The 24,333-nt window shown below is 47.3% G+C and overlaps 1 protein-coding gene across 1 annotated transcript in view; it reads left to right on the forward strand.

The window, feature by feature from the left end:
* UBAC2 (UBA domain containing 2) overlaps positions 1-24,333 on the forward strand; it is a 130,258-nt gene that overhangs the window by 81,881 nt on the left and 24,044 nt on the right. Inside the window, exons 5-6 of the mRNA XM_049778523.1 lie at positions 9,614-9,737; positions 15,730-15,777. Coding sequence (XP_049634480.1) covers positions 9,614-9,737; positions 15,730-15,777 — 172 coding nt within the window. The remainder of the gene's footprint in view (positions 1-9,613; positions 9,738-15,729; positions 15,778-24,333) is intronic.

Raw genomic sequence — 24,333 nt, forward strand, 5'->3', positions numbered from 1 at the left:
AGCACAATCTGTGGTTCTTACCTGCCGGTGAGCTGCTGTGCTGTGCTGACTCTAGGGCACAGCCAGCGTGTGCGGATGGATGCAAGGACTCGCTGAACACTGGTTGGGGCGACGTCGACACCCTTTTATGGCTTTGCCTTTCTTTTTTTTTTTTTTTTTACTTCCTGCCTCTTCGGTAGTAGTGAACTTAAACTCATGTACGTGTGTGCACTTGATTGAAAATGGGAAGTGAGAACTGTGTGTTTATGTATATATGTCTGTGTGTGAAAATTTGTCCAAAATCCCCCTGGAATTTATGCATGGCTAATACCTCACGGAACTTTTTAAACTTTTCTATTAATACAGATTTTTTAAGTGTGGAGAGTGGTTCTTTGAAAGAGTCCACGATATTAATAGTCCAGAGACTTATTTGGAAATCGTCTAAAGACTAGGGAGAAAATTTAAAGAAGGCATCATTAGACACAGAAGCTTTTCTGCCTGTGGTCTGTGTGAAAAAGGTTTTTATTAACATGTTAAGAAAACATGGACAATTCTTTTATTTTTTTTTCCCTCCTCTTCTCCTTCTTCTTCTTCTTCCTCCTCCTCCTTCTACTCCTTCTTCTTCCTCACATGGATATAGAACAGTGGAGGTGCGGTCACTTGCTTTGCATGCAGCCAATTTGGGTTCGATCCCCAGAGCCCCAAATGGTGTACTGAAGTTTACCAGGAGTAATTCCTGAGCACAGAGTCAAAAGTAAGCCCTGGTGGTAGTTGTGGATGGGAAGATGCAGAGAGGGGTCCCCAGGTTCTGGGGGACCATCTGGAAAAAGGATTCATCCCTGAGCTTCCCTGGGTCCACTTAGTCTTTGCAGAAATGCCAGTGGGGGTCAGAGCATCTGTGGGGGTTATCTCAGCTCCAGAGAGCAGGAGCTAGACCAGTTGGAAGCCTCAGGAGAGGACTTTCCTGTCAGAGATACCAATGGCCGCCTTATTGAGATGCTAAGCTCACAGATTCTGAGGGAAGGTGCAGAACTCAGGCTGTGACTGTGACCCAGAGTTTTCCACGTGGTCCCGTGTAGAACAGCTCCATGGAAAACACACTGGCTTTTTTTTTTCCCCCTTTGGTTTTTGGGTCACACTTGGCTCTCCACTGAGAAGTCAATTCTGGCAGACTCGGAACCATATGGGATGCTGAGATTCAAACTGGGGTCTGTCCTATATTGCCCGAGTGCAAGGCAAATGCCTTACCACTGTGTTATTACTCCGGCCCCACACACTAGCTTCTTAACTGCATTTCCCGAAGAGGGGGAGCACTTTCACGACACACCACTAGGATGATGGGGCTGGGGTGGGGGGAACTATCATAGCCTGGGTACTATTAGGGACACTTTCTTTTTTTTTTTTTCAACAGTCAAATGGATAAATTTTATTTGACTCCCTTAAGATAAGATAAAAATATATTCAGGGCGAGAGAGTTAGTACAGTGGGTAAGGCACTTTCTTTGCACATGGTTAATCAGGTTCAATCCCCAGCACTAAATGTAGTCCTCCAAGCCCCATCAAGAGTGAGCCTAAGCTCAGTCAGGTACAAGCTCCCAAAAAACTACATAGAAATAAATCAAAACCAAGAATATATAAGGAATTTAACAGATAAAAATGTTAAGACAATAAAGAAAATAAAATATCAATACCAACAGTATACTTAAAGGTTTTTTTCTTTTTACTTTGGTATAATAACATCATGGTTTAGTTTTTTGTTTTTTTATTTTTAATTATGAGAACAAAGATGCAAAGAAAGAGGACAAGGTAAAGTTACAGTGGAAGGACAATCACCCATAACATAATTCTCAGAAGAAGTCCCCTTGCTGATATCTTAACTTTGAACTTTCAGCCAAAGAATAGGGACACTTTCTTTCTGTTGTTAATTTGGGGATATGCTAAGGCTTGCTCCTGTCTCTGAACTCGGGAATCACTCCTGGCGCTACTCTGGGATCCCCTATGCTGAGGATCAAACCCAGGTTGGCTGTGTGCTAGGCAAGTGCCCCACCCTCTGTACTATGGCCTTGGCCTTTAGGGGCCGCTTTGTCTGTAGGGCGTTTGCCTTGCATGCCACCAACCCAGATTCAATCCCCAGCATCCCATATGGTCCCCTGAACCTGCCAGGAGTAATTTCTGAGTGTAAAGCCAGGAGTAATCCTGAGCACTGCAGTACGGCCAAAAACCAAAAAACCAAAAAAATAATGAAGGTTGGTCTAGGGGCTGGGGCCCATCCAGGCATGATGTCTTTGTTCTGATAAGAGCCTAAGGGGCTAAAGAGCCTGGCTTTGGAATGTGGGCCGAAGCTGTTTTGTGGACAAACACACACCAGAACAATGTCCAGATTCCGGATATCATGCCTATCACTTTCCCCTCTTTCAGCACCCAATTCTTGTCCAGAGTGATCATTTTCAACTCACATTGTCACAGTGGTCCCATCTCTGCCCTCACTGCTCTCCCTGCTTTTTGTGGCATTGACCATGGCCTGGTCCTCCTGGCCCTCTATTGTCTCTAGATATTATTACCATCCTATTTTTTGTTTTTTTTTTTTGTTTGTTTGTTTGTTTTTGGGGGGCCACACCCATTTGATGCTCAGGGGTTACTCCTGGCTAAGCACTTAGAAATCGCCCCTGGCTTGGGTGGACCATATGGGACGCCCTGGTATTGAACTGCGGTTCTTCCTTGGCTAGTGCTTCCAAGGCAGACACCTTACCTCTAGCGCCGCCTCGCCGGCCCTCCTATGCGACCATTCTATGTCTCTCCCTCTCCCTCTGGCTCATTTCATTCAGTGTAAAACTCCATATCCATTCCTGTATAAGCAAATTTCATGACTTCATTTTTCCTAACAGATACACGATATTCCACTGTGTAGATGTACCACAGTTTCTTTAACCACTCACCTGTTCTCAGGCACTTGGGTTGTTTCCAGATTCTGGCTCTTGTGAACAGTACTGGTGCAGATAGGGGGAGAAAGGGACTCTCATTTACTGCTGGAGGGCATGTTAACTGATCAGCCTTCTTAGAAAACATCATGGACCTTCCTCAAGAAAGCAGAAATTAGTGGCCAGAGCGATAGCATAGCAGGCAGAGTGCCTGCCTTGGACACAGTTGACCCAGGTTCAATTCCTTGGCATCTTTTGAGCCCACCAGTAGTAATTCCTGAGCACAGAGCCAGGAGTAATCCCTGAGCACTGTCGGGTGTGACCCAAACCAAACCAAATCAAACAAAAACAAACAAAAGAAAACCAGAAATTGAGCTCCTGTATGAGCCAATATTGCTCCTGGGAATATACACTAGAAGCCTAATTAATAGCACAATGCAGAAAAAGCACCTGCTTCCTGCATTTCTTGCTCATTGCTTCTGAAGTCACACAGTCTCATTCCATGGAGGAATTCTGGGAGGAAAGTAGACAAGGCCACCGTCAGGGTCAGGACCCAGCTGGTCAGTGAGCTCCCAGCAAGATACTCATTTGTTTCCTTGAAGGATCCCTTCTGTCATTCTTTCCCGGTTCCCTCCTCTGTTGCTGCTCTTGTGATGTGTGAGGGGTATGTGCTTATTGGGGTGCTGGGCTTGCACTGAAAGACAGGTACTGTACCCCTGAGCCACCTCATTTTGTTGGGTTTTTTGTTTCTGGGCCACATCCAGCGGTGCTCAGGGGTTACTGCTGACTCTGTGTTCAGAAATTGCTCCTTGCAGGCTCAGGGGACCATATGGGATGCCGGGAATCGAACCTGGGTCATCCCTGGTTAGCTGTGTTACCGCTCCGGCCCCACACTTTAGTTTGTTGGAATAAGTTCAGGCATTAGTACTTGTAACCAATATACATGGTTATTGTGGCCTTGCTTGTAGGGATGAGCGAATTCTCTAGAACCTTCCTTACAACCTATTTTCTTCCCTCTTTTTTGGGGGGTAGGGGGTTGGATCGCACCCAGTGATTTTCAGGAATCACTTCTGGTGGTACTCGGGGCCATATGTGATGCTGGGATTTGAACCCAGGTCAGCCACTTGCAAGGCAAACATCCTCCCCATTGTACTCTCTATCCGGCCACTTCCAACAATTTTCTATTTTAGCAGCCAGATGGGGCTTCTGTGTGTGAGCCTCACACAGTATGAAGGGGGTCAGGCCGAAATTCTCATTGACAGTATAATGACAAACCTTGTATTTAAAGAAAGAAAAGAGAAAGACTGGGCAGTGACTAATACCATCATGATACTTGCTGAAGCCCTTGTGGAAAGAAACAGCAGTGGAAATTTTCTGCCAAGAGGCCTCCTGAAACCTGTGTCTGAACGTGTGCTCTGGGGTCGTGTGGGCTGCTTTTTAGTCATCCCCAGAACCTCTCAGTGACCACTAACACCAGAGGAATTTTTTTCTTCCCTTTTTCTTCCTTATAGAAGGCATTGTAGAAGGTTGTAGAGTACAGAAAGGACTGTGGTCTTCAAAATTCCTCTTGCGGGGCCTGAGCTGTACACAGCAGGGGGAGGGCATTTGCCTTGCATGAGGCTAACCCAGGTTTCATCCCCATTATCCCATATGCCCCTCTTCCCCCAGGCAGGACCAGGAGTGATTCCTGCGGATAGAATCAGGAGGAAGCAATCCCTGAGCACTTTCAGGTGGGCCCCAAAACAAACAAACAAAAAATTCCTCAATACTAAATTGCAAACAAGACTGGCTAGAGTGGGGTCAGAGTGGTAGCACAGCAGTAGGGTGTCTGTCTTGCTTGCAGCCCACCTAGAACAGACGCCGGTTTGATAGAGTCCCTCGGGGAACACAAGCAATGTGTTTTGTGGCGACGGTGTGCCTTCCACCCCCAAATGCTTGTTTTGGAGTCTGCACGTGGAAGGCTCAGATTTCCATCTCACTGAAATGGGGAAAACTCAGAAACGGGAACCAGATGGTCAGTTCTGCTGTGTTGTGGCTTTGCCATGTTCAAGGGAAATTCATCTCTTGACATCTTCATGGGGCCAGGTGTGATTTTAGATAGAGAGTGGGAGCAGAGCAGAGACCTAGAGACCCCTTGAAACCCTCATCCCACTGGGCTTTCATTCTAGCCTGGGAGAAGCATGAGAAATGCAGCTTTTTGTTGTTTTGGTTTTGGGCCATACCCACCATGGTTCAGGGGTTACTTACTCCTGGCTCTGCGCTCAGAAATCACTCCTGGCAGCCTCAGGGGGACCATATGGGATGGTGGGAATCGAACCCTGGTCCTTGCTCGGCTGGATGCATGTAAGACAAACGCCCTACCACTATGTCCCAATAGAGCTTTAAAAAAAAAAATATATATATATATATAGATATATATGCACCATGACAAGTATGTTTGTATTTGAGTTTCAGTCATAAAAAAGAACACCCCCCCCTCATGGGTGCAACCTTCCCACTACCTATGCCCCCACTCTCCCTTCTTCCCTCCCCGCCCCCTGCCTGTATTGGAGACAGGCATTCTACTTCTTCTTATTCATTACCATTGTTATAGTTTTTAGTGAAGTTATTTCTCTAATTGCACTCACCAGTCTTTGTGATAAGCTTCATATCATGGGCTGGTCCTTCCAGCCCTCATCTCTGTTGTCTCTGGGTGTTATTACAATAATGTCCTTTATTTTTCTTAAAACCCTTAGATGAATGAGACTATTCTGTGTCTGTCTCTCTCCTGACTCATTTCACTCAGCATACTAATTCTGGGACAACTGATCCACCACATGCAAAAAAGTGAACTCGGACCTCTAGCTAACACCATGCACAAAGGTCAAATCCAAATGGATTAAAGACCTTCGTATCAGACCTGGAACCATAAGCTATATTGAACAATATGTAGGTAAAAACACTCCATGACATTGAGACTAAAGAAATACAGCCTTTAAGGTGAGAAGGTTCAGGAGAAGCCGGGGGAAGGAACTCGAGGTTGCAAGTGGGATGAAGGGGGCATGCTACTTAAAATGGGGCATCTAGGGAAGAGTAGGGGACAATGAGTGAGAGACAGTATGTATGTGGAGGGACTGGGGTGAGTACTGCTTTATGAGTCATCTATGTGTTTACTCATTACTTTGCTTGCCCCCACCTTTATTTTGCAGTTTTTGGGCCACACCCGGTAGTACTCAGGGGTGACTCTGCTCTCAGAAATTACTCCTAGTAGGCTCTGGGGACCATATGGGATGCCGGGGATCGAACCCAGGCTGGCAGCATGCAAAGAAATGCTCTCTATTTTTGGTTACGTTTGAGGCGCTGAGATTGCCAGTCCTGTTCTTGATGAGGTTTCCTGTGTACAGTCTCCCCTACACTTCCCACACACACACACACACTCTCTCTTTCACCACTTCTCGACTTCTGCTTCTGAGTGCTATTTGCTTTACCTTCATCATGGAACATAGGTCCTCCTTGGCCCCACCCCACTACTGTTGAGTGACGTCTTTGTGTACCTTGTCTAGTGGTAGATCTTGGCTCTAGAGACCATATATATCACTGGGTGATTTTAAACCCAACCATGACTAAGTTGTACTTTTTCTTCCAATTGAGGTCATCTTGGTTTTACATGACCATAGTTTTTTGTTAAGTGTAACTACCCTTGGGGCCGGAGAGGTAGCACAGTGGTAGGGTGTTTGCCTTGCTTGTGCCTGACGGGGGAGGGACCTAGTTTAATTCCCTGCATTCCATATGATCCCCCAGCTTGCCAGGGGCGATTTCTGAAAGTCGGGAATAACCCTAGAGCACTGCTGGCTGTGGCCCAACAACCAATCAATCAATCAATTAGTAAAGTTTAAAAAAGAAGAGTAACTACGTGGGTGTGGGTGTGTGTGGGTGGTGTTTATAGGAACACATCTGTTGATGCTCAGGAGTTCCTCCTGCCTCTGAACTCAGTGATCTCTCCATCTCTCCTGGCAGGGCTCAGGAGACTATGAGGGAGACTTCAGCTAGGCTGTGTTCCAGGCAAGCGCCCAGCCTCCTCCCTGCTTGCCATCACTTGGGGCCCCCAGAATAACTAGTCCTGAAGATACACACTCTGCTCCACTTAGAGGCACCAAATTGGAAAATAAAAGCAAACAACTCGTGGTGTTGTTTTGAGAATGAGTCTCTGTATATTTTCCTTTAATCCATATAAAGCCGAGGCTGGGATCTGTCTGTCAGGTTCTGTGCCGGCGTGGGAGATTGGGGACACACCAGAAGACACTTAACCCTGTCAGGAGCACTCTGAAAGCCTTATCTTCAGTCGGGGTGGGTTTGATGGGGGCTCAGACACCCTCCTAGCTCCTCTGCCATACACACGTCACTTCCCTTGGGGGTGGGGAGTTTGCAGGGAACCCTCATGGGTCAGGCAGTCTAGGAGAGGACTGGACATTTGCAGCTGAGAGACACACTCTGCTGACCCCCATCTTCCCTGTGCTGTGGGGTCTCCCTACACGACTGTAGCTCCTGCTCGCTTCCTGTCATCCAGGTGGCTGGGTTTGGCATTTGGGTCACTTCTGTCGAAAAAATGGGGCAGGCTGTTTTGTTTTGTTTTGTTTTAAATAAATTCCTTGAGATCAAGGAAACGGAAATGTTTATGAGGCCAAGTAGAGGAGTGTCCAAGGGCTTGGGGGGGGGGGTACAGCTTCTGGCTATTTTTCTCATGGAAAGGAATGATCCTTCTGCCTGGCGTAGGGGAAGGGAAGTGAGCGCCCGGACCACCCCAGGATGAAAGGGTTGGGGGTGTCCAGTCCCACAGCTCATACCAAGTGACCCTGGTGCATGACCTCGACATGCACATGTATACTCTCTCACACACACACTCTGCCTAGGTGACTCCATGAACCCCAAAACAGATGGGAGCACCATGAGGACTGGAGGACAAAAAGATATGGCCCTTAGGTTCATTCATGGCTCATGGCATGGGGCTGGAAAGATAGCACAGTGGAAGGGCATTTGCCTTGCACATGGTCAACCCAGGAGATAGTGGTTCAATTCCCAATATCTCATATGACCCTCCGAGCCTGCCAGGGGTGATTTCTGAGCAGAGCCAGAAGTAACCCCAAAACGCTGCCAGCTGTGACCCCCCCCCACCAAAAAAATAAAAGAAACATGGCTCATAGTGTGGGGGCAGACACAGTCCAGACAGGCCATGTGCTAGGGACACTTTGGGAGGTTGGGATGGACAACTTGGGCTCGGGGGAGCAGAAGAGTTGAGTTGTGGGAAGCTGACCTGACAAGAAGCAACTGTGGGGTATTAGCCGAGGGCCAGCTTGTTTTGGGGGAGCCTGTGGAAGGCCTGTGGCCTGTTTGACTGGAGTTGAGCTGTGGGTACAGCTGGTACAGAGCCTGGATGCAGGAGGGATGGTGCCATCATTGGCTGCTGACTGGATCCAGGCAAACCAAAGGTCATCTCATAGCTGAAGTGGAAAAGGCAAGCGGACAGATAAAGATAGCCTTTATCTTCTCTGGGAGCCAGCACAAGAGGAAGAGATTACAGGGGACCCCAAGCAGGCTGGGGAGACAAACCAGTGTAACCAGCAAACCAATGAATGTAACATTAGGCTTTAAGACAGGAGGAAGGAGTTTGAGGGAGAGGTGAGGTTTGAGTCTTCGTGGTTTGAGGGGGACTGTCCCAGTCCAGGCTGTGCCGGGTGACATGGCCTGTGGCCCCACATCTGCCCAGTCACTTGCCTCAGAAGTGACGTTGGCAGGGAGGAAGGATGCTCCAGCCGCCCACCCACCCACCCCCCCCCCCAGCTTTCTCACACCTGATGGTTTGTCCATACTCGCCGAGACACACCTTTTCTGAGAGTTTGGGGAGAGCTGGCAAGGATGAATTGTTGGGTTTGGTTTTGTTTCGTTCTGTTAAAATAAAACAGGAATTCCCAAGTCCAAATTATTTCAGAGGCACTGCCTGTCTAGAATTTTGGGGGGTTTTATGTATTTTTTTTTTGGTTGGTTGGTTTTTTGGTTTTTTTGGCCACACCAATGGTGGTCAGGGGTTACTCCTGGCTCTGTGCTCAGAAGTTACTCCTGGCAGGCTTGGGGGACCATGTGGAATGCTGGAGATGGAACCTGGTTGGCCGCATGCAAGGCAAATGTCTTACCCACTGTGCTATCACTCAAGCCCCATAATTTTTAAAATTTTTGTTTGGTTTTGTTTTTTGGACCACACCCAGTGGCAAATGGGAGTTGCTCCTGGTTCTGTGCTCAGAAATCGTTCCTGGCAGGCTCAGGGCACCATATGGGATACTGGAAATAGAACCTGGGTTAACTGCATGCCGAGAAAACCCCCTACCCGCTGTGCTACTACTCCAACTCAGCTGTCTAAAATGTTGGAAGTCATCTTGTGTATCTGGGACTTTTTTAGACAGAAAATTCTCCTTTTTTTTTTTTTAAGGTGGGGTAACTAACCCAGCGGTGCTCAGGGCTTACTCCTGGCTCTGCACTCAAGAATCCCTCCTGGCGCTGCTCAGGGAACCATAATGAGATGCCAAGATTGAAGCTGGGCAAATGGTGCAAAGCAACTGCTTTACCTGCTGTACTATGGCTCCGGCCCAACAGAAAGAGAATTCTTGGCCATGTTAACTTCGATTGTGCCCTTATTGTGGGCTCTGGATGATTGAATAATTTGATTTCTTTTGTTTCTTTGCACAGCCTGGCACCAGTGTTTGCTCTCTTTGTCCCGTTCTACTGCTCCATACCGAAGGTCCAAGTGACACAAATCCTGGGCCCGCTGTCCATCACAAACAAGACGTTGATTTACATCTTGGGACTACAGGTACAGTTATGCCTATTTTTGGAGTCACTTTTTTCTAACCAAATTCTTTCTTCATTTATGTTTTTTTTAATGTGGAGGAAGGTAATGTCTTGTTTGCATCTGATCTCCTTGAAAACTTTTATTTTTTTCCCATAAGTTTGACTTGATGATCGCTATCACATGTTCAAAGGAAATGTTACATCAAGGGCTAGAAGCTTTAGAAATCTGATAAGCGCTTTCACTGTAAATTGTATTGGTGGAAAATATTTTAATTTCATCATACAGTTGCATGTGAAGTACTTGGTAAGAGGAAGAAAAGATCACACAGGGTGAAGTGGAAATAGGTGAGTTTAACCGGAAGGTGGAGGATGGAAAATGATCATGAAAATGTGGGTGCCAGCTTCAGGCCTGAGAAGAAGACTCCGAGGAGGATCCCAACTCTGCTCTCCCAGCTCGGACTTGAAGAACTTTCTAGATCCTTCTAGATGATTCTGCTTGTCATTTGGTTGCTTCTCTGTTACCTGCCACCCACCATTCACCCTATGATGGGAAGCGCTATTAGTTTTTGCTTCCTCGGTTGCCCAGTTTAAATCAAGAAAAGACTGGGCCTTTTTTTGTCCTGGCTCTGCAGGAGCCCAAGGCGAGCCATCCCTCTAACGCCTGCCACAGATGGGGCTTTTACTCCTCCTCACAGTTCTCAGGTCATTCGATTCAGCCCCTTTCCTTCCGCACCACCTCAGTGGAGCTTGGCCTATGACCCACAACTGGTACTCGACACATGCCTCATCCCTCACATCCCTGACCGGATGCCGGCATCTCTGCCAGCCGCCCCTCCATCCCCTTTTAACTTTGGCCATTTCCTCTTGCTCCTGCACACAGCCGCCGCCAAAGCCGTCAGCCAGAGTTTTATGGGGAGGCAATTCATTGAAGGCCGGTGTTCCTGTCACGTTGGCAGCTGTCGAGCACAAAACAGTCGCATCCTGCTTCTCTCTCTACCTGCCATGCTCTGTCTGTTCTTCCTCTCCCTCTTCCTCCTCTACCTCCTCCTCCTCTTCATGGAGCCCCAAATTCCCTCTCTGCAGTTCCCTTAAAAAAAAAATTCTGGGCCCGGAGAGATAGCACAGCGGCGTTTGCCTTGCAAGCAGCCGATACAGGACCAAAGGTGGTTGGTTCAAATCCCGGTGTCCCATATGGTCCCCCGTGCCTGCCAGGAGCTATTTCTGAGACAGCCAGGAGTAACCCCTGATCACTGCTGGGTGTGACCCAAAAACTAAAAAAAAAAAAAAAAAAAAATTCTGTAGGGCCAGAGAGATAGCACAACAGTAGGGCATTTATTTGCCTTGTACACGACTAACTCGGGACAGATCTAGGTTGGATTTCCAGCATCCCGTTTGGTCCCCGAGCCTGCCAGGAGTGATTTCTGAGTGCAAAGCAAGGAGTAACCCCTGAGCACCACAAGATGTGGCCCAAGAACCAAACAAAACAAAACAAAACTGCAGAGAAAGGCAGAATGTGGTGGTAGAAATATGCTCTGAGCCTGCATCGGCCGGAGACCAATGTCTGGCATTCGGGCAGCCTTGGGTTTGAGCCCAGCCTTGAAGTTCCCAGCACCCACCTTCTGGTCTTTGTCAGTGTTGTCTTTGAAAGTGTTGAGAGTCCTGCTGCGTGTTCTGCTCTTCCTTAGCCGCTTGCCCTGGAAATGAGCTGCTTTGTAATTTGCCTCTGCTGAGGCCCTGTAGGTGTTGAGGTTAATAGTATAAACCCCGGGGCTGGAGTGATTGCATAGCGGAGAGGGCATTTGCCTTGTATGCAGCCAACCCAGATTCAATCCCTGGTATCTCTTGTGGCCCCCTGAGCCTGCCAGGAGTGATTTCTGAGCACCCAAAAAACAAAACAAAAAATAGATACATGAGCTCATCATTGAGAACATGCCATTACTGAATAATTGTTTGGGAATGGATAATCTGTGTCTCGGTAGGTAAATTGATTGTTCTGAGCGTGTGTGTGTGTGTGTGTGTGTGTGTGTGTGTGTGTGTGTATGAGAGAGAGAGAGACAGTATGTGACAGTCATAGTGTTAGTAGTGTGGTCATACACTACTAATAGTAGTAGTAGTAATAGCAGCAGCAATCGCAGTAGTAGTAGGTTTGACATCTGAAAGCAGAGATGTAGACGCCCCCTGAATTTCCTGATAAAGCACGAGGTTCTTGGCATGAAAAGGCACCCAGAGTTGTTACCTACCCAGTGTCAGCCCCCACCCTGCCCTGTTCTCAAGGTTTCCTTTTTTTTGTTTGTTTTTTTGGGCCATACCCATTTGATGCTCAGGGGTTATTCTGTTCCTGGCTACCCGCTCAGAAATTGCCCCTGGCTTGGGGGGACCATATGGGACGCCGGGGGATCGAACCGTGGTCCTTTCCTTGGCTAGCGCTTGCAAGGCAGACACCTTACCTCTAGTGCCACCTCGATGGCCCCTGTTCTCAAGGTTTCTGTGCACACATTTCTGTGCTTCTCCATAGTAGCTTCTTGATGAGAGGGACATTTGGTGAGGGGATGAATGTCTGTGAATGAAGGACTTAAGTACTGTGAGGAGAGGCAAACTGTTTGTTATCAAAGCTCTGAGCGCCAGCCATGCTGTGCCCTGCCAGGGCTGTGAGAGATGCAGCGAGGCTGGGCCCTGACCTTGTGAGTCTGCAGGAAATCATCTTCACCCACGCACTGGCCTCTGCCCTGCTCGCCGGCGGACCTTCATCCAGGTCACCTCATGTGTTCCTCCTGCTGGAGTTCATAGAGCCTGCCTCTTAAAATAATTTAGAGTCAGTGATTTTTGTTTGCTTGCTTGCTTATCTACTTGTTTCTGGAGCTACACCTGGAAGCACTCCTGGCTCTGTGCTCAGGTCATTTCTGGTGGTGCTTGGAGAACCATATGGGATGCCTGGGATCAAACCCACATTGGCCACATGTAAGGCAAATGCCCTTCCTACTATCTCTCTGGACCCAGTATTCAATGTATTTGTTTGTTTGTTTTGGGGTCACACCCAGCAGCACTCAGGGGTTACTCCTGGCTCTGTGCTCAGAAATCGCCCCTGGCAGGCACGGGGGACCATACGGGATGCCGGGATTCGAACCACCGTCCTTCTGGATGTAAGGCAAACGCCCTTACCTCCGTGCTATCTCTTCGGCCCCCAGTGTATATTGTTGTTGTTGTTTATATTTTGTTTTGGGGCCATATCTGTTGTGCTCAGGGGTTACTCCTGGTCCTGTGCTCAGGAATCATTCCTAGTAGTTTTCGGTGGATCATATGGGATTCCAGGAATTTGCCTCCTGTCGGCTGTGTGCAAGGCACACCCACTATGCTATCTCTTGGCCCCAGGATTCATTTTTTTTTTCCTGTGTTTTGTTATTTGTTTATTGAGATTTGGGGGGATCACCCTGGCAGTACTCAGGGGTTTCCATTTGGGATGCCAGAGATGGAACCTGGGTCAGCCAGGTGTAAGCAAATGTCCTGTGTGCTGTTCTATCTTTCCAGCCTAGAATCCAGTGATTTTTGGTTTTATGTTGTTGTTTGTTTTTTGATTTTTTTGAGGGGGTCACTGTGTCAGTTCTTGAAGGCTTCCATATGGGATGCTGGGGCTTGAGGACAGCTCAACCATCTATAAGGCAAATATCCTCCCCAATGTACTATCTTTCCCTCCAGCATATGATTCAGTGATTTTATTTATTTATTTATTGGCTTTTTGGGCCACACCCAGAGGTGCTCAGGGCTTACTCCTGTCTCTGCACTGAGAAATCGCTCTTAGCAGGCTCAGGGGAACCTATGGGATGCTGGGAATCAAACCTGGGTCCGTACTGAGTCAGCCACATGCAAGGCAAACGCCCTTCCACTATGGTATCTCTTCGGCCCCTCAGTGATTTTTTTTTTTATTTAACATGTGAAAGACTCTTTAAGATCAGAGCTTGGCACATGAAAGAACCAAGAAAGTACTTGCTCTATTGTTCTATTTTTAGAAGACTGCAGCATCTCGAGGAAGTTTGAATACTTCCCCCTTCCCTCCCACACCCATTACTTAGCCGTGCACACAGCCTCTCACGAAAGATAAAGGAGGAAAACTGAGCGTCCAGATCCTATTCACAGGGGTCCCTTCGCTTCTCTGTCTAAGCTGCCCTTTCATCTGGCTCTGTGTCTGAGCCCTTCCCCACCTTCCTTCCTTCAGCACGGGAGCAGAACTGGAGCCAGCCTGGTCCCAGCCACAAGCCTGGCCTCCCCACGCCTCCCTTGGTGAGCTTCCAAGAAGGACTGAAACACTCCCCTCCGCAACCTGCAGGCCACGCACCAGGCCGCTGGCCACCACAGAGCTTGGCGCTTGCAGAACAAGTGGAGGTAGCTTCTGGCATCCCTCAAAACTTCGCACGCGACTCCTTGACAATCTGTCCCTGGGAAAGCACCAGAAGAGAATTCCTGAGCCTGGTCTCTCCAACTTCCTTTGCCACAATAAACTCGATGATGCCATCCCTTGATGTTCTTCTGTCGGCCCTTCGCTGAGGGAGAGAAGAAGATGGCGTGGTGGCGGGGCTGTGTGCTGCCACCAGCCTCATCACGGTTCCACACAACCACGGGTCTCTGTAAACTCTGTATCGCTGGCCCACACCAGCTTCAGCCATGTCAACTCTTAGCTCATTCGTGGTGTTTTGTGCTGCTTAGACCAACAAGTACCCAGTTGCAGAGAAGAAAAGTACTGAGTGTCACTTTTTTTCCTCTCTGAGACAGGAGTGAGCCAGATTCAAACCATCTCTCTTAGGGTATTGGACAGGCAGAGATACTGGTTCAGAAAGAAAAAGGGATGGGGCTGGAGCAATAGCACAGCAGTAGGGCCAACCTAGTGTCAATCCCTAGTGTCCCATATGGTCCCCCAAGCCAGGAGTGATTTCTGAGCGCAGAACCAGGAGTAACCCCTGAGTGTCATCGGGTGTGGCACAAATACCCAAAAAATTTGAAATTTTCCTGTACGTGGCTGTACATGGAATCTATTAAGTTAAGTGAAGTAAGTCAGAGGGAGAGAGATAGACTCAGAATAGTCTCACTCATCTATTGATTTTAAGAAAAAGACATTACTGTAATAAGGCCTGGAGACAATAGAGTTAAGGGCTGGAAGGGCCAGAAGGACCGGCTCACAATTTGAAGCTCACCACGAAGAGTGGTGAACTCTGTTAGGGAAATGACTACACTAACAGCTAGCATGACAATGTTAAAGAATGAGAGAAGTAGAATGCCTGTCGCGAATACAGGCAGGGGTGGGGGAAGAGTTGGGGCATTGGTGGTGGGAATGTTTCACTGGTGATGGGGTTGTTCTATTTATAACTGAAACCCAACTACAAACATGCTTGTAATCATGGTGCTTAAATAAAGATTTCTATTAAAAAAAAAAAACAAAGAAAGAAAAAGGGGGGCCAGAGTGATGGTATAGCAGATAAGGTGCTTACCTTGCACACTGTCGGCCCAGGTTGGATTCCCTAGCATCCCATATAGTTCCCAGAGCCTACCTGGAGTGATTTTCTGAGCACAGGGCCAGGAGTAACCCCTGAGCTTCACCAAATATGGCCCCAAACCAACAAAAACAAACAAAAAGCACAAGGTAAAAAATGAACCTATATGCTTAGTAATAGACTTGTCGGTGTGTATTTGTTTTCTATTTATATTGTGACATGTAGAGTTGATCTTGAATCTATTAGTCATGTCATAGTGATATGAAAATATATGTCCTGGGGCCGGGAAGGTGGCGCTAGAGGTAAGGTGTCTGCCTTACAAGCGCTAGCCAAGGAACGGACCTCGGTTCGATCCCCCAGCGTCCCATATGGTCCCCCCAAGCCAGGGGCGATTTCTGAGCACATAGCCAGGAGTAACCCCTGAGCGTCAAACGGGTGTGGCCCAAAACCAAAAAAAAAAAAAAAAAGAAAATATATGTCCTGTGACTGACAGTTGGACTTCATTTTTAGTTCCCTTTCTCTTTTCTTTTCTAGCTTTTCACCTCGGGTTCCTACATCTGGATTGTAGCCATAAGTGGACTTGTAAGTGTGATTGGTTCGCCATTTCCTAAACCCTTCTTTTTCGAGGAAACTTCAGGGGACTGTCCCCAGGAACTGAAAAGTTTTGTGAAGATGTGTTCTGGCCAAGGCTCCTCCCTTAGGCTAGAACAGGGTCTGAGGTGGCCCGAGCAATTGCACAGCGAGGAGTGCATTTGACTTTACTCAGTTGCCCCGGTTCAATCCCCAGCATCCCCCAGATGGTCCTTCTAAAGCCCTTCTAAATCAGGAGTGATGCCTGAGCTCAGAGTCAGAAGTAATTCTTCTGGAGTGATAGCACAGCAGTAGGGCGTTTGCCTTGCACGTGGCTGACCCAGAATGGACCTGGGTTCGATCCCTGGCATCCCATATGGTCCCCCATGCCAGGAGCAATTTCTGAGCGCTGGTCCAGGAGTAACCCCTGAGTGTCACCAGGTGTGGCCCGAAAACAAACAAACAAAAAACACAAAACAAAAAGAGGTAACCCTGAACACTGCCTGGGTGTGTCTCCAAAACAAACAAAGAACGGCTGAAAGGAATGGGGGTTTTATTTGTTTCCTTGCCAGAAAATTTTTCACCAAAGATTTTTTCCAACCTGGAGTGTTGTGGATGTCTGGGTTGGGGACTTTTATTGTTGTTGTTTACATTTTTATTATTCAAGAACTATGATCTACAAAATTATCAAGAGTTGAGTTTTAGGAGTCAGAGAGATAACATAGCTTTAGGGCATTTGTCTTGCATGCAGCCAATCCAGGACAGACCTGGGTTCTATTCCCATCATCCCATATGGTCCCCCAAAGCCTGCCAGGAGTGATTTCTGAGTGCAGAGCCAGGAGTAACCACTGAGCACAGCTGGGTGTGCCCCCCCCCCCCAAAAAAAAAAGACTTGAGTTTTAGGCTTATCCTATTTCAACCCCAATCCCACCACCAGTGTCAACTCCCATCTCCAATGCTCCAGTACTCCACCATCCCCAACCCCTCAAGCCCTCTCTCCAACCCCTTCCTTCCTCCTTGACAGGCACATTCCGAAGTTGGGTCATTGCAGCTTAGATCTCCTGTTTTTGATGTTGTTGAGTCTGAGCTTTGGATGTAAAGCTGGACCACTCTCCCACAGCCCCATTAGAACCATAGCCTGAACCTCTGTTTCCCCCATTTCTTTCCCTTTTCATCTTCTTCCTTCCTGCCTTGATTTCTTTTCTTCTCTGTCCTCCCTAAACCCTGGGCTCAAGGGTGATCTACGCATCTGTCTGGCTTGTTTTGGAATTCCATAAGTAGCCTCAGCCTTGTTGTGAGGAGGGGAAAAAATACATAACAACAGCAAAAGCAAATGAAGAAGTTGGCCTTACTAAAAATAAGGAGACATTTCGCTGATTGTTGTTGGGGTTTGGGTTTGTTTTTTGAGACATTGTCATGTGAGGGAAATGTCAGGCCAAGTGGAAAGTCAGGTGGTCAGCTCTGACAGGCTGTCACCAGGCCTGTGGCCAGGAGGGCAGACGGGCGAATCCAGCCCCACGTCACATCTCTGCCTTGTGGCACAGTCCCTGGACGAGGCATTTAAGGGTGATACAGAGCATGGGGGTTCATCTCGACTCCAGTGTGAACCCCCAAGTTTCTACCACATGTAGGGGCTGGGGCAGGAGTGATTTTCATTTCCTCCTCGGTGAAGATGAAAGTTGCTAGGGGCGATTGGGTCACGGTGCTCAGGTAGATGGCAGCAGACAGCGGGTTGGGAAGAGCTCCAAGCTCCTCCACATGTATTTTAGGGAATTGCACCCTTGCTTCCCCGTTGGCCTGTGATGAAGCCTCCGCACTCTCTGCACCACTTTCCTTTATCCCCAAAGCTGCCAGACTCACAGCCACAGCTGGGGGGTGGGGGTGGGGTGGGGAATAAATTCAGGCTCCCAGGACAGTGTGTCTCCTGTCCCCGAAGCTGAGCTCTGCTTCGAAGCTGTGGCTTCTCATCGTCCCAGCCACTGGTTCTCCACAGGACTTGGTTGCCGGACTAGGCCTTGTAAAGTCACTTGCTGTGGATTTGTTGGCGTTCATATGTCCCCTTTGTGAGGATCAGAGCCATAGCACAGCCTGTAGGGCTTTTGCCTCGCACACTCGTCTGACCCCAGGTTCAATCCTTGGCATTCTATATGGTCTCCCAGGGCTATCACTGTGCTATCACGCCAGCCCCTTATTTCCTTGTCTTATTTTCTTTTTTAAAAGGAACCAGGAGCTTAGCACATCTTTAACATAAAAACCCCATGTTTCTGGGGCTAGTGCGATAGTACAGTAAGGCATTTGCCTCTTGCACACGGCCAACATTGGGTTTGATCCCTGCATCCTCTGTGTTTCCCCCGAGCACCACCAGGAGTGATTCCTGAGCACTTAACCAAGAGTCACCCCTGAGCATCACCAGGTGTGACCCGAAAAACTAAAACAACAACAAAAACCGTATGTGTAATAGGAGTTACTATGAATAAAATAAGTGGGTTGGTGATTGGGATATTAATTTCCAGATGATGAACTCTGGGTTTACATAATCCCACCTGGAAGCCTTCACCTCTTTCATCATCATCCTTGGACACTGCCTTCATGAGTACAGATGCTCCCTGTGTTTGCTCTGTCCGATAGACCCAGCACTGCCAACACTGATGGCTCCAGCTTGTGAAGGGGGATATGGGGACGTCGAGAGCGGGCAATGGGGGCCTTGAGCATTACCATGTCACCTTCAACCCCACAAATGTTGGTGCATGTTTCAAACCAGATGGATACTTTCTTTCTCGCTTGTCATTTTTATCAATTGGCTTTCTTTTGGGGGGGGGGGGTTTGGGTCATACTGGGCAGCGTTCAGAAATCGCCCCTGGCAGGCACAGGGGACCATATGGGACGCCAGGATTCAAACCACCGTCCTTCTGGATGTAAGACAAACACCCTACCTTCATGCTATCTCTCTGGCCCCTTGATTGGCTTTCTTATCGGGAACCTCCCAAGCAGTGCTCAGGAGAGGGGAGAGGGAAAAGTTGATGATGCGGGGCAGGGGGCTCCTACTCCTGGCTGTGCTTGGTCACCTGGGCCTAACAGTTTAGTTTAATGTGAGAGGCCCCAGAAATGGTGACAATGCAGTGTATCTAAGGCTCAGTGATAAAGAGTGGGGACCACCAGGGCGACAGCCAGCAGAGTGCCAGGGATCATACTCAGATCTGGCATAGGCGAGGCAATGTGCCCGGCACCCCTGGCCATCTTCATGTCGATTTGATGTTTGATGCGATGTGATGAGTCTCCAGCGGGGATATTTATGGAGGAGGCTTGATTCCTTCCTCTTGTCACAGATTCCAAGCCCAAGACTCATCAATACTCTCTCTCCTCCCCCCCTCTCCCTCCCTCCCTCTCCCCCCTCCCCCGCAGTGGGGATATTTATGGAGGAGGGTTGATTCCTTCCTCCTGTCACAGATTCCAAGCCCAAGACTCATCACACACACACACAAACACACACACACACACACACACACACACACACACACACACACATTCCAGGTTGCACTGGTTCCCTGCACTGTCTAGGGATTCTCCCCTTTGGAAAGAGTTAAATACTTTTTTTTTATATTCTTACTACATAAAAGAAATACAGAGATGGTATCAGAACCAGAACTTCATAAGGCAGGTAGAACACCTGCTGCTTGAATTTAACCTTGGAGCAGTGACATTTAGCACTTAAGTATTTAAGGAAGTTATTTTCTCTTATGCATTTTGAGGCTTTTTTTTTTTTTTTTTTTTTTTGGTTTGGTGTGGTTTGGTTTTTGGGCCACACTCGGCGGTGCTCAGGGGTTACTCCTGGCTGTCTGCTCAGAAATAGCTCCTGGCAGGCACGGGGGACCATATGGGACACCGGGATTCGAACCAACCACCTTTGGTCCTGGATTGGCTGCTTGCAAGGCAAACGCCGCTGTGCTATCTCTCCGGGCCCTCTTTTATTTTTTTTTTTTAAGAGAAAGAACTTCTTCTTTTTGTTTTTGTTTTGGAGCCTGGTGATACGTGTTGAGGGCTCCCTCCTGGCAGGGCTCAGTGACCAATATAGAGTACCAGGGATTGAATGTGGGTCTGCTATGTGCAAGACCAATGCTCTCCCAGCTGGACTTTCAGCAGCTCCGCCCAACCACATAGCTTCTTTTTCATATACCATTTGTGTGACGTATAAGTGACATTGTAGTTGCTATTCTAGAACTCACTCTTTAGTGATGCTTTCCTAGAAAGCTTTGGGTATGGTCTATTTGTTTTTACTTATTTATTTATTTATTTTGATTTACAAAGTCCTTCATAGTTGGGTTTTAGACATACAATGTTTCAGGGCCAATTCTACCACCAGTGTCGATCTCCCTCGACCAGTGTTCCCAGAGTCCATCCTATGCTACCATCCCCTGTCTCCCAGCCTGCCAGCATATAACAGGCATGCTTTACATTTTGAATGTGAAAGTTTGGTTCTTATGATTCCATCTTGGTTGACTTTGGCTTACATATTTAGTTCTGTCTTTTTTTTTTTTTGTGGTTTTTGGGCCACACCCGGCGGTGCTCAGGGGTTACTCCTGGCTGTCTGCTCAGAAATAGCTCCTGGCAGGCACGGGGGACCATATGGGACACCGGGATTTGAACCAACCACCTTTGGTCCTGGATCGGCTGCTTGCAAGGCAAACGCTGCTGTGCTATCTCTTCGGGCCCTGTCTTTTCTTAACACCAAATAGCACCTGAGGCCACTTGGCTCCTGCCCCCCATTCTTTCATCCTTTCATATTTGTGTTTCCCCTCCTCCACTTCTTTCCTCCTTCTCTTTCTACTCTGGGCCAAGAGTGTTCTCGACGACTCCCATTCAAACCATTGCATTTCTTCATCTACTTATTCTAAATTCCACACATAAGTGACATCATTTGTATTTCTCCTTCTTCTGGCTTGCTTCACTTACTGTATTTCATCAGCCTGTTCTGATTCAGCCCGGCTCTGTCTTTTCTCCAGCTGAGGCGCCTCCTTGCGTGATTCTAATGTTTCTCTGCCTGAGTTGATTTAACAGTAGAATGTTGTTACGTTACTTTAGCACCACATTTTGCTCAGTGGCAACCCCGTTTCTGCTTTCTGTGAGAGTGCCAAGAAGTAGGGGACTCCTGGTTTTCCCTGAGGGGGTGGGTAGAATTGGATAAATCGAAGCAGTTCATTTACTGGATGCAGTAGTGAGTCAGCTTGTTTGGGGTGCCTGTCCATCTGTAGTTCACTGTGCACTCCAACAGGGATTCAGTCAGCACCCAGGAGGTGTTCAAAAATCACAATCGGAAAGATCAATAAAAGCAAGACTTTGTTCTTTGAAAAAGTAAACTAGTGGGGCCGGGCGGTGGCGCTAGAGGTAAGGTGCCTGCCTTGCCAGCGCTAGCCTAGGACGGACCACGGTTCGATCCCCGGTGTCCCATATGGTCCCCCAAGCCAGGAGCGACTTCTGAGCACATAGCCAGGAGTAACCCCTGAGCGTCACCGGGTGTGGCCCAAAAACCAAAAAAAAAAAAAAAAAGTAAACTAGATCAATAAACCATTAGCCAAAAACTCACAAAGGGAGAGAGAGAGAAACTTAATAAACTGAATTAGAAATGAAATGGGGGAGGTTACTACAAACACTACAGAAATTCAGAGCGTAATCAGAGATTACTTTGAGAGACTCTATGCCACAAAACAAAACAAAAAAAAACCTTGGAAGAAATGGATAAATTCTTGGACTCCTATAACCTCCCAAGATGCTCTGGCATATCTGAACAAACCCATCACTATTGAGGAAATTAAGATGGTAATCAAGTCTTCCCCAAAATAAAAGCCCAGATGAATTCTTTCCAACCTTTCAAAAAGACCTACTGCCAATCCTTTTCAGATTCTTCCAGGAAATTGAAGAAACAGACACAGTCCCAAATAGTTTTTACGAAGCTAACATCATCCTGATACCAAAAGCAGACAGCAATGCCACAAAAAAGAGAACTACAGACCACTATCCTTGATGACCACAGATGCAAAGATCCTCAACAAAATCCTAGGAAATAGGATCCAGCGCTTCATCAAAAAAGTCATACACCATGACCAAGTAGGATTCATCCCAAAGATACAAAAATGGCTTAACATGCAAGTCAATCAACATAATGCACCACATCAGCAAAAGGAAAAATAAAAACCATATCATCATCTCAATAGATGTAGATAAAGCATTTCATAAGGTTCAACACCCATTCATGATAAAAACTCCCACAAGATGGGAATGGAAAGAACTTTTTCTCAGTATAGTCAAGGCCAGAGCAATAGCACAGCAGTAGAGCATTTGCCTTGCACACAGCTGACCCAGGACGCACCTCTACAATCCCCCATGTCCTATATGGTTCCCCAAGCCAGGAGCGATTTCAGAGTGTATACCAAAAGTAACCCCTGAGCATCACCATGTGGCCCCAAAAAAATCAAGTCAAGGTCATTTACCACAAGCCCATGGAAAATATTATACTCAGTGGGGAAAAGCTGAAAGCCTTTCCTCTAAAATCTGCCACAAGACTAGGCAGCCCCCTCTCACCACTTTTTTTTGTTTGTTTTTGGGTCACACCAGCGGCACTCGGATTACTCCTGGCTCTACACTCAGAAATTGCTCCTGGCACGCTTGGGGGATGCCGGGATTCGAACCACCAACCTTCTGCATGAAAAGCAAGCACTTTACCTCCAAGCTATCTCTTTGGCCCCCTCTCACCACTTCTATTCAACATAGTACAGTAATTACTTGCCATAACAATTAGGCAAGAAAAAGATACTGGGGTTATCTAGATAGGAAAGGAAGAAGTCAAGCTCTCACTGTTTGCAGATGACATGCTACTGTATTTAGAAAACCCTGGGCCCGGAGAGATAGCACAGCGGCGTTTGCCTTGCAAGCAGCCAATCCAGGACCAAAGGTGGTTGGTTCGAATCCCGGTGTCCCATATGGTCCCTCGTGCCTGCCAGGAGCTATTTCTGAGCAGACAGCCAGGAGTAACCCCTGAGCACTGCTGGGTGTGGCCCAAAAAAACACACACAAAAAAAAGAAAACCCTAAAGACTCTACCAAAAAGGGGCCAGAGTGATAGCACAGTGGTAGGGCATTTGCCTTGCACATCACTGACCCAGGACGAACCTGGGTTCGATCTCCAGCGTCCCATATGGTTTCCCGAGCCAGGAGTGATTTCTGAGCGCATAGCCAGGAGTAACCCCCGAGTATCACCAGTTGTTGCCCAAAAACAACAGAGGCTACCAAAAAAGCTTCTAGAAACAGGTTTATATAGCAAAGTGGCAAGCTGTAAAATTAACACACAAAAAGCAGTGCCTTCTTATATACAAATAATGATAGAGAAGAAATAAACATTTTTAAAAACAACAATGCAGGGGCCGGAGAGACAGCACAGCGGCGTTTGCCTTGCAAACAGCTGACCCAGGATCTAAGGTGGTTGGTTCGAATCCCGACATCTCATATGGTCACCTGTGCCTGCCAGGAGCTATTTCTGAGCAGATAGCCAGGAGTAACCCCTGAGCACTGCCGGGTGTGTCCCCCCCCCAAAAAAAAAGCAACCCATTTACAATAGTACCACAGAAATTCAAATACCTTGGAGTCAAATTAACTACAGAGGTGAAGGACCTATGCAAAGGAAACTACAAAGCACTGTTTCAAGAAATAAAAGAGGACACAAGGAAATGGAGACATATACCCTGCACGTGGATTGGGAGGATTAATATAATTAAAATGGCAGTACTAAGGGCGGAAGTGATAGCACAGCAGTAGGATGTTTCTCTTGCATTCAGCTTACCCACGATGGACCCAGGTTTGAGTCTCAGCATCCCACATGGTCCCCTGAGCCTGCCAGGTGCGATTTCTCAGCACAGAGCCAGGAGTAACCTCTGAGTGCCACTGGGTGTGGCCCAAAAACCAAAAAAAAAAAAAGGAAAGAAAAGAAAATGACAATGTTCCCCAACACATTGTGGAAATTTGATGCAACCTCTCTTAGAATACCCATGAGTTTCTTTAAAGAAGTGAATCAAATACTCCTGAAAATCATTTGGAACAACAAATGCCCACAAATAACTAAAGCAGTCCTTCGGAAAAAGATGGAGATGGGAGTTATCACTTTCCCCAACTTTAAATTGTATTACAAAGCAATAAAAGCAATAGTCATCAAAACACCATAGTATTAAAATGAAGACAGACCCTCAGATTAATAGAATAGACATGAGTATTCAGAGAATAACCCCCAGACATACAATCAATCTTTAATAAAGGGACAAGATTATTAAAAAATAAAGTCATATTTAACAGGAAAAAATGATACAGGGCAAGAAATGCAAAATGGAGCAAGGAAAACCTCTTCAAGTGAATAATAGTGACAAGTGGTGTTGGGATAACTGGTCAGACACATGTAAAAAAGCAAACTCAGACCTCTGTCTAATACCATGCACAAAGGCAAAATCAAAATGGATTAAAGAGGGGCCAGAGCGGTAGTGCAGGGGTAAGGCATTTGCCTTGCATATGTCTGACCTAGGACAGACCT

Source organism: Suncus etruscus, chromosome 8 (genome assembly GCF_024139225.1).
Source record: "Suncus etruscus isolate mSunEtr1 chromosome 8, mSunEtr1.pri.cur, whole genome shotgun sequence".
Taxonomy (NCBI): domain Eukaryota; kingdom Metazoa; phylum Chordata; class Mammalia; order Eulipotyphla; family Soricidae; genus Suncus; species Suncus etruscus.